The sequence below is a fragment of the Neodiprion virginianus genome, chromosome 3 (assembly GCF_021901495.1).
Source record: "Neodiprion virginianus isolate iyNeoVirg1 chromosome 3, iyNeoVirg1.1, whole genome shotgun sequence".
Classification (NCBI taxonomy): domain Eukaryota; kingdom Metazoa; phylum Arthropoda; class Insecta; order Hymenoptera; family Diprionidae; genus Neodiprion; species Neodiprion virginianus.
Genome location: NC_060879.1, coordinates 24,931,445 through 24,945,859, shown reverse-complemented (window position 1 = coordinate 24,945,859; position 14,415 = coordinate 24,931,445). Strand labels below are relative to the sequence as shown.

Sequence of the window (14,415 nt, the reverse complement as noted above, 5' to 3'; positions counted from 1 at the left end):
TCAGTACCTATATATTTTATTGTAAGAGTAATAATGTTCAAAAAAATCCGTAACTTCGAGGTTTTAGTGGGCATTACTGCTACGAATTGCACACCCTGTAAATCCCATTTTTTTTCCATTTAGCGTAAATGTTATGTAAAGTATCGTGTCCAACAAGGAGGCAACGTTCTTTTCACCTCGCGTATTTGCAATATTCGTCTTCGACTCACCTACGACTCATATTGCGAACTTACGCTCGGCCCGAAAATACCGAGTCTGCTTTCTTGTTACACAATATGCCATCGCCAAAGAGAAATGCACCTTCGTGCGAATTTCTACGAACAAAGTAAAGTTATCATATTTCATAACGTTGTGTCTAATTACTTTAGTTCAAACAAATACGAGTACCGTAACGTTTTAATCTGTCGGAGAGAACGGGAATGGAAATTTAACTGAATACTATGTATACAATACATAATATACAAAATGAACTCGACAGATTTATTTCAATTAATCCCATTCACTGTAAAATTATTAACATCTTAACAACAAATTGTTCGGATAATTGAGCTGTCAACACAACGAACGGCAGGTGTTTCAATCCCTTCTCTTGCGATCAATATCGCGAAGGTACAGTAACTCTAGGAAAAATCATAAATTGTGTAAAATAAAAATAAAATAAAAAACAACGACTGCCGATATGACGAAGCGAAAATATCGGTGGACGTAAATAGCGTTGAGTAGTAGAACGAACATGCAATTTCACCACCTAATATTGTGGATTTACTTTTGCGTTCACGGCGCGATCCCAAGTGGAAATAGAGTAGCTCAAACTGGAACTGAATGTCACTGATGGGTTTCGGAGCTCTACATATATCTATTCCAGTCAGTGCTTTCAATTCTAGAGTCCCACATATCCAGTGAATTTATTCCGATGTCTTCGGAATGGTCGATCTTTGCAAGCCTGCAAAGGCAGAAACTCGCAAGCTAAATTTCAAAGTTCTCAGTATAAAATTCCTGGTTATCATTTCCGTGTTTGAAAAATTGACGAGAATCGGTTAAGCTCAAATTTCACATTTTCAATCAGCTGATTTAATTATCCCACGCGAAACCCGTATTGCCGATATGTATAATGCAGCAAACTCGCGATTGAAATGAAAATGAAGTGCCCCGACTAATTATAATTTTCACACGTGGTGGGTTTAATTGGATAAGCGAAATATGAACGCCCAGAATGCAATATAAACTTAAATTGAAATATACCGGGAATTAGATCATTCTGGATAAACAGACGAGATGTTATATTCATAGTTGATGGGATAATTAATCGATGGTGAGATATGAGTTCAGCATCCCCATAGATATTACAGAAAATTTAGTCGATCATTTTTCATATTGATAATAACGGAAAATAGGCTTTCAAAAAATTGAGTAATTTCTCAAGTGACATTTATATCGACAGAACGTTCAGCCCTTGATGAATTTATATCACGGGTATGATTCCACAGTTTTCGACTCATCCTCGAACAGGGACGTAATTTACGAAACAGAAACTCACAATCTCAGAGTTACACCTCTGATACAGACAGTTGAACGACCGTAAGTAACGCTACTTATACTATACTACAATACTAAACGGTCAGATACATACGACACATGTTGCAAATGCGCTGAATATGATTGCAAATGTATAATAATTAGTTAGGCACACGTTACATGCACGCCACTTGAGTTCGAAACAGAGTTAATTGTAATTGATAACATTATTTTCATAATGGCCGGAATTAGTCCCTGTCTTCTGTATCTATCGAGACGTCGGCGCCCTAATATATTTCAAGATGAGTCCATGTCTATTTTCGAAAAAAGTATAACAGGACCATTGGACGCGCGGTGTTAAATTAGTAAGATTATCGTCTTCCCTTCAGGTTCTTCCGTCTTAATTCTTCTTTGTTACTTCTCATTCTCATCCCCTCTGCCATCATTCAGAGCATCTGTTTCGATTCCTCGTTTTCCTCGTGAATATTCGTGTAAAGCTGAGTCATGCTGACAGGGCAGACGCCCCGGTGTCAAAATAACTTAATCGAGTAATTTCAAGGAACGACCCACGAAACTTTCCTCAAGCTAATCCGATTGTAAAGACGGAAGATGGTACGTTCGAGCTTCGCAATGATTAAGCAGGTTTGTGAATATTTTTATAGTTCCGAAGACTCATCCCTCCTTGTAACTAATTTTTAACGTCAATATGTCACCATCGCACGTATGTTACTACGATTGAATTACATTTCGCTCCCAATAAATTTATATAATACATGGAGAAAAGTTGAGTTATACCACCAAAATTTGCAGTTTGCGTCTGAATTCCTATCCGCATTAGTTGCGGTTTTATAACCAGAATCGTGACGGTGCGGGCGGTTACCTTGACCCTAACTGAAAGCGAGTGTCAAACTCCTCCTAACAATAAAACATACCAGCTTGACAAAAATAAAATACTCAAAATACCTATGATTGTGGAAAAGCAATAACCGTCGTCACCCTTGTCACCTTGACGAATGAAACACCTCAGACAAAGCTTCACCTGATTTAGGTACGCATTGTGTGTACACGATCGTCCGAATAAAATGATACCGAAATCTCAGGCTTCCAAAGGGATCGGTTCATAGGTGCCAGGAGGCTCCATGACCCATCCGTTGGCAATATTTACTGCCTCTTTGTGTCGACCTTGAGACCCTTTGGAGTTTCGCACAGTGAGAGCCAATATCCTGTCAAAACGTACGATCCAACTTTACTCCCGTGCCATCTGCCGTCATGTATGAGGATAAACCATGATTCAAAAGCACAAGTCCCATACAGGCTGAACACGAGCACTATCGAAAATTCGAACGCATATAATTCACTACTCACTCATTATAAGACTTATCCGAAACGGTAAGCTAATGATTTTTCACCGTGGTTCTGATTTCAAGTCTTGGTACTTGCAGGTACACGAAACAAGTGGCGAAATCGTTTCACACGGTTCCTCCATTTCACTCTACCTGTCATCATTCACTGTTTCATTGTCAACTGTCATCATTCTTTCCAACGAAGTGAACAATTGGTTCACCGATTAAACCCCATCGAAGACAAAGCCTTAAGACTCACTGCTCGATGATCCGAAACGAACCGATGGATTTGGTGGCGAGGCATCCCCGTAAGCTCCAAATCGGAAATTGAACCGAAAAGTTTAATGAATTACGTAATTTATGGTGCGGTTGATATGGACGGTGGAGAAAAAATGGTAGTACAATCGATTGTTTCTGAAAACTGCATTCTGGATCGCTATACATGAATATTTTTGAGAATGATTACCAAAATATAATTAACAAATTTTAGTACATAGAAGCCTCGTAATCATTGTTGATTGTGAGATAAACAATTAAACTACCCGAAAAATTTCTACATGATAGATCCCGTTTCGAAACAGCTGGGGATATTATTCATTACAGATGCGAACTGCAGGTGCATTTTACGTGAATTGGACTGAAAGCTGGAGCGATACGAATGATAGCAAAAAGAAAACAATAAACTATTCCGATGAGATCCGAAACATCTGCAGAGCCGTTTGTCAACCAAACTTTAATTGAAATGATTCGATTGATTTTTGAGTTATTAATCACAAAAATGTAACCGAACCCCATGTACCATCATCGCTTGGCCATGATCTTCAGTGAAAAGTTTTCCCTGCAAGGGTTACTGCATGGATGAAAATTGTATTGTATTCCTCGTTATATGCATATCATGAACATGTTTGAAACCCTATATAAGTGGTGACTAGTCTCCCGTGTCAAGACTAGGTAAATTATTGTTATCAAATCTTACGAATTTCCGAGATAACTCGTACGGTCAATTTTGCATACCCGTGTGAAATATGATTCAGGCACAGTTTTCGACGTAGCGCTAACCGCGTGATTAACTCTGATTGCAGGTATATGGCGATAATGAATCCCTTGAGACCGCGAATGGGACGACGAGCCACCTTGTGCATTGCGGTCGCCATATGGATGGTCGGCGCTATTTTGTCCCTTCCGATGCTCCTGTTCTACACTACCTTCACGCAGAAGTTCGACAACGGCGAGGTCCGAGTAATTTGCTACAGCGATTGGCCGAACAGCAATGACGACGGCCTCAGCTACGGGGAATATCTGTAAGTACCGATCCGACGAATTAGAACCTCCGGTGGGTACCTTGGGCGTACCTACGCGTCACCTTCCCCGCGCTTTGCGAATACGTACCAATTTACCTACGCAATGAATTCTGATCACGTTCCCGATAATGCCGGTACCAACCCCAATCGACTCGGGTGAATTCTCATCCGTTGCGACGCGTTCGCATAGACAGCTTATATTATATTATCCACATGCGCACATTCCGCGCTAATAAAGTACCCGGGGCGGGGAAATATTGCTTTAATCAAAAGTAAGTTATCGCTGTGTATATTTACAATGTACATATACATGTATGTATAAGTTTATAACCGTCCGGGCTTGATGCCGTAAAATTCAACCTTTGCACGGTCTGGGTGAAAGCCTAGAAACTGTTTTATGAAAATGCACCTAGCACGTGATGAGTAGAACTTGGGGTAAAAAGGGCGAGAAAAACAAAAGAACCTTGATACGTACGTCAAAGTCAGATAGGCAGGTACTGAAGAACGTAGCGTTAAATTTTACAGCGAAGTAAATCAAGTAGCTAGAAAATCGTTTTCGAAAGGCATAGCGAGTTGTACTTCACAGACGCGTAGTACGTGCGCATTTGCTTTGTATTCTCTTGCCGCGAGTCATAACCAAGTTTGAGAGAATATGATAGCCTTAAGCAAACTGTAATGTAGTCACGTCTAGCCTTGGCACTTTGATGTGCAAACGTTGACGAATGCGAACTCGTTCTACGCACTTTAACCTGACCTTAATTTCGGGCGGAGTTGGCCATGTATAGGAAAAATGAAATTTCGATCGTATTCTCAATTTGGTAAGATTTCGTTAACGATCGTTTCAGAAATTTTTTAATCAAAATTTACGCGAGTGTAAAAACTTCGATTAAACCTCTTGGAATGCTTGATTCGGAAGCCAAGTATGATAACACTGACAGGTCTGTGCGGATAATTATAAAAATTGGAACGCGCCGTTTCCCTTAATAAAATGAACGCTCGCCACCATAAATTTTAAGTCCGCGGGTTCAAACCCTGTCGCCGAATGGTTGCCAACGTTTCTCCATCGTTAATAATGGCGCGGAAATACATTAGTAGAATGAAAATTAAATCAGGTGGGTGTGTAGTACAACATTGTATATAAGAAATTCCCCCCCATGTCACGTGTAATGTACAGGTATAGGTACGTAAAATATCTCTGTTTCGAGCAGCTGTCACGTGCAGGTTTCCACCAACCGAGGCATGAAGGCAGAGTGAGACGCGGTCTCGGGTAGCATTTTATATTATGAATTTAACGCCAGAAGAGCAGATTCTACGATAGCAGACTGCTCTGTCACAGTCCGTTTTCTTGCGGTTCTAAACGATTTCCCCGAGTGCAAAGGGCGTGTTTTCAAAGAGCTTTATGAAAACAGTAATACCTCCATAAATTCGCACCCTCTGTGGCCGGGCACTCACTAAAAGCATTTCAAACCTCGTGACGCTCTTCGGTTTATAAAACGTTACGATTTCTGCGACGAATCGTAATGATCCATTTTGTTGGGTAATTTATCAAAGTGTCGCAAGGATGCACGCGAAAAAGGTAGTCGCTCCTCTCTTTGCTTCATGCATAAACCATTTCGAATTTTCCCAAATAAGCCACTTTATCGCGAGGTAATAAGCTTAACGACAGCATCAAACTCGGTCTCATTTCGCATTCGCAAACGCTTCGACAGCGTCGCGTACAATATTTGCTGACAGAATGTGATCCTTGATCCATCAATCGATCAGACTATCGATCCGCGAGCTGCTTCTTCGTTTGACTAATAAATTTTTCAACTGCGAGACAGTTATTTTTTAAATACTGACTCGGTGTTTTTCGATAGACTTGATTTGAACCGATCATAAATCATAATCACATCGTAGCTACTCGAGTATGTTTTCTTGCGGAGACTTGAGAAACAACAATGTGAACAAGGATGTAGTATTTTTTTTTAGACACCGAGGTTGAAGGCGATTAAGTTGAATATCAGGTTTTGAGCTAATAAACGCAATAAGCTGTAAGATGAGACAAAATGGGGCGACGTTGATCAGCACAAACGGAGTAAATGAAATCCGATTTGAATTGTTTTACAGCAAAAAACAGCTCCGTTGTACACAGTAACCTTCCATTGCAAACAGACGAAAACTGATTCGTCGACTGGTGTTGATTAAACTTACCGCAATGTATACCGCGACAATGACGTAAGAACGATCATTATAAGAATTATAATATTACCATTGTGCGGAAGATTAATTGTTTAGAGAGGACTATGAGATAAAGTTAATAAAGAATTTACATAAAGGCTGGTGCTCGCCTTTACGGTAAAAGCTCGTCAATCCCTCGGTTTTGAAATGGAATCGCACCCTCTCAGTGGCCTGCAGGGGTGTAAATATGAGCGAGAGAGGTGTCGACAACAGGCTAAGAGTCGGAAAAATTTCGCACGGTTAGGCGACGCTTTTTACACCGAATAAAAATGAAACTCATCTGGCTCGTTTTAAGTCGCGGCGTAATTTGAGGTGAAGCATCAAATAGGCTGGAAGCTCATTCGTGAATAGCGGCAAAAAAAATTCTCCAACTCAGAATTGTGCATGGAAGCATTTTGCGTTTCTTATAATTTCTTCAGCGCTATCAGTCACGGTGTCAAAGAAATAAAAGAAAACCAACAGTCTTCTTGCCTTTCGCGCGGTGTTTAAATTTATTATTCTTTGCTCGACGTCGCTTTTGGACTTGAATGCTGAAACTAATTTATAACAGACGTTGAGTGATGAATTTATTTATTTATTTACTTTTATCTTTTTCTTAGTGATGAAGTTTGGTTTAATCGAAACGTAAAGTTTTACGCCGTACTGCAATTACGAGCCGCCTTTGTGGCGGTGAAAAAGCAAAGATTTTTCCGACAGAGGGATGAGATATCTGTGAGAAACTTTGAAGGAGAAAATTGCTTGTTCAGCAAGTCACAAGGGGTTGATGGGAGTTCGGTGCTGAAAATTCTCTGAAATCCGAGACGATATTACCGACATTCGATCATGGAATGGGAATAATATTTGTAACTCTGACGATAAAATCTTGAATATAATGTCGAAAACTATTTCCGTCGTAAGTTTGTCTATGGCCGGAATATGCCGTCGCTTACGCGATTCGAATACTAATTTCTGCACTTTCGATTCACCTGGAGCGGTTGAGCGAATGAAGATATTGGATAAGCATAAAGGAAGAAAAGCAAAGAAACGGAGTCCTGCAGAGGTGAAGGTTACGCAAACGGATCAGGTTATTTCAAATATTCAGGGACGCTATGCAATAACAATTCCAGACTCGCAGCCATCTACTTGCTCAATCTAAAGCAAAGTTCGCAACTCCTATTTCGCTCTATCGCGAAATCAACAACGTTGTATTTTCCAAGAAACCCGCGTTCCTCGCCGACTCTCGGAGGATTTAAGAATCCGTCTTACCTGCACTCTCCTCGAGGCGAACACAGAGCTGCGACAATCGTGTCAAACTACGTACAAAGGTATTCGCCAGTTCCATTGCTGCATCGGTAGATGTTGTGGAAGCCCGCGACTTTAATCCTAGCAAATCTTTAACCCTCTCAAAAGTTGCGAAGCCATGTAGCACCTGCAAATCTCACCCTGTCTCTCTCCTTCGCCCTCCGAACTACATGCGAAAGGAAGTGTTTTCAAGTTGTTAGATTAGGGATAAGAACGAAATGTAGGGTTCATTTGTGCAAAAGCAAAAAGAAAAAGCACAAAGTGTATCGATAAGACAACAGTGAACACTGAACATGCGAACCTCTCGGAAACTACAGCGAAGTTGAAACGAGGTAAATCGGAACTTTTTCAAGCAGACGGGTAAATCTTGTTCAAACATTCATCTCTGGACAAGAGAAAGAATATAAGAATTTTCTTTTATTTTCAACCAAAAAAACCTTTCAGCAGAATCGCCGATAGCGAAGTACTCGCGACAATTTTTTCAACTAATACGAAACAAGTTTAGTCTTAGGCTAGAAGATTTAGGTAAACACCGGAGTATGCCGTTTATCATACTCTCGTAGATGCATCAACACGGTCTGACGGCCAAAGTTATCCTTTGAGGAGTAGCTCGTGTATAACTTAGAAACTTGTTCTGTTTTGGCGTCAGAAGTAAAGCCCGCCTCGTTCATTCTTCGCGTGGCATCCTCGGGCATGGACGCACCCTCGGGATACGTTCGCCGCGGGTCACAACTGTGCATTCACGTCTCACCCGACATTCTTCGAGTGTTTGAAATGCGATGGAATTCCTGAATTCCATCTCGAGGAGGCCGCAATTCCAGGGTCAACCCTGCTTCCCCCTCTGGCGCAACCCTTTGCCTCTCGATCCCCGTTAGGATGGATCGATTCGAGCGAGGTCGATAACCATTATCCTTGAATGAAAATTAAAAAGTCATGTAGGTATTCAAGGATCGAGGAATTCTTTATTCATCCATGTCCCGAACGGCATTCGCCCTCAAACTGGAAATTAATATCGATATAATAATAATAGTAATAATAATATCCTTGAGCCGATTTTTATAATGAAATATTATCACGCCACTTGATTATACCAGATTTTAGCCAAGCTAAAAAAATTTAGAGATAATCTTGCTCGAGAAAAAGGTTCGGCGACTCGGGAGTGCCGAACGAAGCGGAATGAAACCGCAGCCTGCATATGATTTATGGAACGGATCGTATAACTCAGGACGAAACGTTTTCATCCCGAACGAGATATGCCGAATTTTTTTTCCCCTCTTTGTCGTCACCGGTGATAGAATGTATGTTCCTTTGCCGAAGAATGAATCCTTGCCTATGTAGTCGTTAATTGCGAGAGAAAAAAAATCACAAATACATTACATTAATTATACGTATAACGTGTAGCCTCGTTGAATTGCTGCGAGAGAATTTAATTTTTGTCTCATAAGTCCGTAGAAATTTTAAGATTCGATTAAACCGATTATTCCTGAGCAAAAAATCTTCTTTTCGCAAGTTCAAAATGCACTTTATTCCCTACGGCTATGAGTCGTAAAATAATGTTGTACTTTGTCATTCGTTTCGAAGTACATATGAATTTTAATCCAATTCAGACTCTCTAGAATTCATAGTTTCACCCTGTAAATATTTTGAGGACTAACCGTGAGATGAAAAAAAAACTCCAACAACATATATCAACACTTTTATCAGGACTCAGACAAAGTCCGGAAAGTTCGCCCGAGATAACGATAATGCCATAAAAATATCCCCGGGCTCGCCAAATTTTTTGCTCCTTTCCTCGCGTCTACTCGTCGATATTTCAACGACCGCGGTGGCTTTGCGCTTTTAATATACCGCGTACGTACCCTCGGGCTAGTTTTATCGCATACTTTGGTACATGCCTAAGCGGTCTCCGGGCAAGCAGATGCGTATGTATCGGTATGTATTTGTGTTTATATATGTATCTAGATTAAAGACGTCCCCTCGCCGCACGTTGTGGCTCAAACTTGGTACACCCACTCGGACCTGCAGCATCCTGCTCATCGGAATATGGACCAAATGAAAATTACATGCGAAGCAAGCTTTCGCAAAATCCCCGGGATTTGATCCCGGTTCGGCGCTAATGCACGCCACAATTATATACGTTTGTATATGTACATATGTCGGCCACGTACAAGTTGACCGTTGTAACTGTTATAATTACACAAAGCTTTGCAATGCAGTGAAGAATCTTCTTTTAATTTTCCCAAACACTCATTCTGTACGACCAATTTCATTTCAACGATGAATTATTCATAAAAACCGAGCCAGATTTAGAGACATTTATTTCCATAATATATCTCCAAATATCAAGGTACACGTATATCAAACCCAAAAATAAAAAAGGCATGACAGTCCTATTCTATACACAATTCTGAACAAAACCACTTCGATGCATTTTGCATTTTACGCATAAATAAAGAGAAAGCATGAATTCTACGAATTTGTTATTGAGATTTCATAGGTGGACCTCGATGTTTGGAGATATATGTATACGTTAACGTCGAAATCGAACAGGGTACCAGCTTAAAAATCGTTGTTCTCATCGTTGGATGAGTAAATTCGTGAGCCTACGCAATAACAGTGCGATAAAGGAAAAATTGAAATGCTTTGGAATATCTGTTCGCGGTGTCGAGTCTTGATTTTGGAAGATGAATGCTAAAGCGTGAGAAGAACATTATTGTCTGGCGCTTTTGTATTAACTTTACAAATAAATTCATACGACAAATCATACATTAAGTAAATTGATCCCATTCACGAACGATTCGAGATGACAATTCGAACCGAGGACAACATTCTTCGAATCACGAGGATTACGTTGCAGGTATATGTACCGAAAGGCGTAATTTTACCTCGGTACAAAGCTGACACGTACAGCAGACCGCATGAATTGCAACGATAAGAAGACGAGTTTTTTCATTGGTTGCATAGAAGAGCATCGCTCAGGATTTCTAAAGAAAACCGTAACGCATCGTGAAAACTGAAAGGTTAACGATGCTAGTTGAAAACGGTCTAGTCCCCTCCGTATCGCTCTAAATGCGAAAATTATACACGCGTGATCCATACAGTCATAAATTATACAGCGTCTACACGCGCATATAACGCGCAGCACATAGGCAGGCATGTATTTAGGTACCTGGTTTCCATAGCTCGTATATCAATCTGACGCCGGAGCAAACCCATAAAAAACAATAATCGACAAAGAAGGGCTCGTGGAAACGGCAAAGAAGTCAGCAGAGACAGGGGATTTGTTTACTTTGACAAGTACGTAGACTGATAATAATTTTATTTTTCATAAGTTACTAAAAATGTTCTAGCGCCATGGTTATCGTCACAACAACGGCTTAACCCTTTGAGTCACGGTGGTAAATATTCTCAACACCTATTTTATATCCATTTTTTGTATATTCAGCGAACTTTTTCTTTTTTCAACATATTTCTTTGCGGTTTTTTGCTACTTCTGACAGTATACTAATTGGTTTTCAATACTCGAGAGTAATTGTTGCGATACAATGTAAAATATTAACAAATTAATTGAAAGTTTGTTAAAATTGAAGGCAGAATTCATTTCCGAGAAAGTTACCCCTCTACACATAATACGTGTTTTAGATAAAACATAAGTTTTTCGAGTCACTAATTATCGGGTTTCAGATTTGTAATCAACGACCCCGAAAACCCCTGCACAGCATTGTTTTGACCGGATTCGAGAAAATTTTTAATTTTCGTCCGCCATATTGGATCCGTCGAGTTAAATATTTGAAATTTGATATCCGATTTGTATTCAGCGACCTGAAAAACCTTTGATCACCATCTTGTTACAAAAGTTGACTCAGTACAATAACGCGTGACTCAAAATATTAAATAATCTTCAAATTACATTTTGTTTTCAATTGTTCCGGAACCCTGGATAACCGAGCAATCAAGTTGACATCGTTAAATAAGAATACGATTGTCAGTAGGCATTGTTACATTTATAATACATTAGACCTGTAACATATTAGAAATTTCCTCTCCTAGAGCAACCGATGTTACAGAGCGCACAGCTCAACGACACGTGTATAATAATATTGGTGGGTATAATTTTAAGATAAACAATGGCGATAATGATTAATAATCCGGTTAAATTAAGGAAATTGACGGAAAGAGGAGAGGACCCGGTAAGCAACGCATTTCGCGGAATAACACTCGCTTTCGAAATCCCGCTGCTAATGAACGAATCTTTCGTTCAATTAATTATGCTCTCGAGACGTTAAACCGCGGCCTAATCCACCGCCGTCAATCTTGTGGAATTTATAACGTATTACTGTATCGGGGCTGAAGATTTCCTCGGGGTTCCTACCATTCCGCAAGCTCTCGCATGCCTACGCATAAATGACGACGTTACATCTTCCCGAGACATGTGTAATTTCACTATCAGCGCTCTTGCCCGATGGGTCGTTAAAAACTTCAAATCTCACGTTCTCCAAGCGAGAACTTTAATTGTTCCACAAAGTTTTAGAGAAATTTCACCCTAATCAAATTCACGGATGATTACGGATACCGAATTTTTAAATTTAAGCCCAATATTGTACATATTGTATAACTTATTAACAATTTTCATACTATTCAAACTTCTTGAATGTATTATATAACCTTTCGGAGAGAATTCACGCTATTCGGGTTTCAATTAAGACACTTCAAGACGTTTCAAGTACAAAGCTGGCGTCGCGTTCCGCACATCTAGAATGCCAATTAAGAATTTCACGGAAGTGTGAAGAAGAAGAATAAAGGAACGATTTTTTACACCGACGCCCCTTTTGTGATGAAGATTACGTAATGGAGGGTTAAAATGACCAAAAATTACCTGAATCGTCGTAAGATAATCATAAAAGGAAAAAAAAAAAAAAAAAAACACTGTGTCGAGGGTAAGAAATTACTTTTCTTGATACATCCAAGCTGGCGGAATTTATTAATCTCACACGCCATAAAGTGAACATAACGAGTAGGAACAAAGCGTTACGCTGTATTGTATTATACACAATGTGTAACTAATTTGTAGTCATTCGCGAGCGAATTCAGCTACACAGCTATTCGGCCATACCTATTATTAACACGCAACAACTACCCATATTAGTTTGTGATTCGGATGAAAATTACATTCGGTGCCGGCGTGTATAATACAAATGTAGTTATCCATATAGAGGGTCAATTTTATTGTTACTATAGACGTAGGTATTATACAAAGTTCCTCCGCATGTCGTATTGTCCGAAAATTGCAACAACACAATAACGGCTGGAATAAGTAATAATGCCAATTGTGACGAAATCTAAAATATTCGAGTTAATTCCGGACCCGGTGAACCGCAAAACGAACATGGAACTTTGTTCAGGAAACGATTTTGTCACGAATTGTTTCACAATTTTCAACTCAGCAAAACAGATGACGCATAATTAACGCGTTTGATTCTGGATGGTAATCAATGTCAATTCAATTTCGACTCCCGGTCGTGCACGCTGTTACACTCGTATCTTGCCTTGAAGCTAGACATGCCGTGGATGTTCAATGACAATAGAAACATCCTGAATAGCCAAATCATCGCGTCTTGGCCGACGACAGCCGAGAGTTTGAAGCAGTACCCTGATTGGTCCGAACGACTGTCATCCAAGACGCGTACAAGGACTGACCGAAGCGATTCGGGAAACTCGATTCCGAACTGTGCCCGAGGCACGTCCTCACTTTCCTGTCAACTTAGGCTCAAGTTGACATAAGAGAGAACGCAGAACGCAAATAAGCGTGAACGCGTGGGAAATCCGGCGGACTTGATCTCGATTTCGAAGAAAAACGTAATACCGTTCATGGGTGTAAACTCGAGGACGTCCTTCGTGGAAAAAATACGTCCATCCGATACTCTACCTTGTTTATTCTCCCTCTGTTACAGATACAACGTGATATTCATGATACTCACGTACTTCCTGCCGATTGGATCAATGACGTTTACGTACGCCAGAGTTGGTCTTGAATTATGGGGTTCCCAGAGCATAGGAGAAGCAACCCAGCGCCAGTTGGATAACATTCGCAGCAAGCGAAGAGTGAGTGTTAGATTGAAATATTATTAGTTTAGCCAACGTACGTTTCGCCGAATAAACTTACGGCGTACGTTACGTGTAGCCGCTTTATCTTTCGATCCGGGATGTACATTCGGGGACAATGAGTCTGAGACGGCTAATTTTCTACACTAGACAGTTATGTTGGCAACACTGAGAAACTTACAGCGCCATAGTCGGCCGAGCGCGAAACAAACTCAATCTCGATAAACATAACATAACCCACGATCATCGAATCTAACCTTAGAATACGTGTCAATCCAACAAGTCATTATGTTATGTTTGTTGAGATTGAGTTTGTTTCGCGCTCGGCCGACTGTGGCGCTGTAGGTTTCTGTGTTGCCAACATAACGGTCTAGTGTAAAAAATTAGCCGTCTCAGATTCATTGTCTCCAATTGTACATTGCACGGGACGTGCTCTCCATTTCTCACAAAGTGATGCGTACGGTATGCATTCGTTCACCTGTACGTCTATGGTATTTTATGAAGATGAAACAGATCATTATGCGGCGCAGGGATGTTCGGCCGCTTTTAATTAACGTAATTATTTTCAATTACCGCTGCAGTTATACCATGTTGTACCGAATATTAATGCACCGCTGAGCAGACGAAGCGCCCAGCCGCCTGTAAATTATATG

General features: G+C 40.3%; 1 protein-coding gene across 3 annotated transcripts in view; it reads left to right on the top strand.

Moving 5' to 3' along the window:
* Nucleotides 1–14,415, top strand: part of LOC124300896 (tachykinin-like peptides receptor 99D) — a 128,959-nt gene that overhangs the window by 89,927 nt on the left and 24,617 nt on the right. For all 3 annotated transcript variants that reach the window (XR_006907356.1, XR_006907357.1, XM_046755387.1), the window contains 2 exons: nucleotides 3,941–4,159; nucleotides 13,612–13,762. Coding sequence is in view for 1 of the 3 variants with exons in the window: in XM_046755387.1 (XP_046611343.1) it covers nucleotides 3,941–4,159; nucleotides 13,612–13,762 (370 nt within the window). In the remaining 2 variants the exon portion in view is untranslated. The remainder of the gene's footprint in view (nucleotides 1–3,940; nucleotides 4,160–13,611; nucleotides 13,763–14,415) is intronic.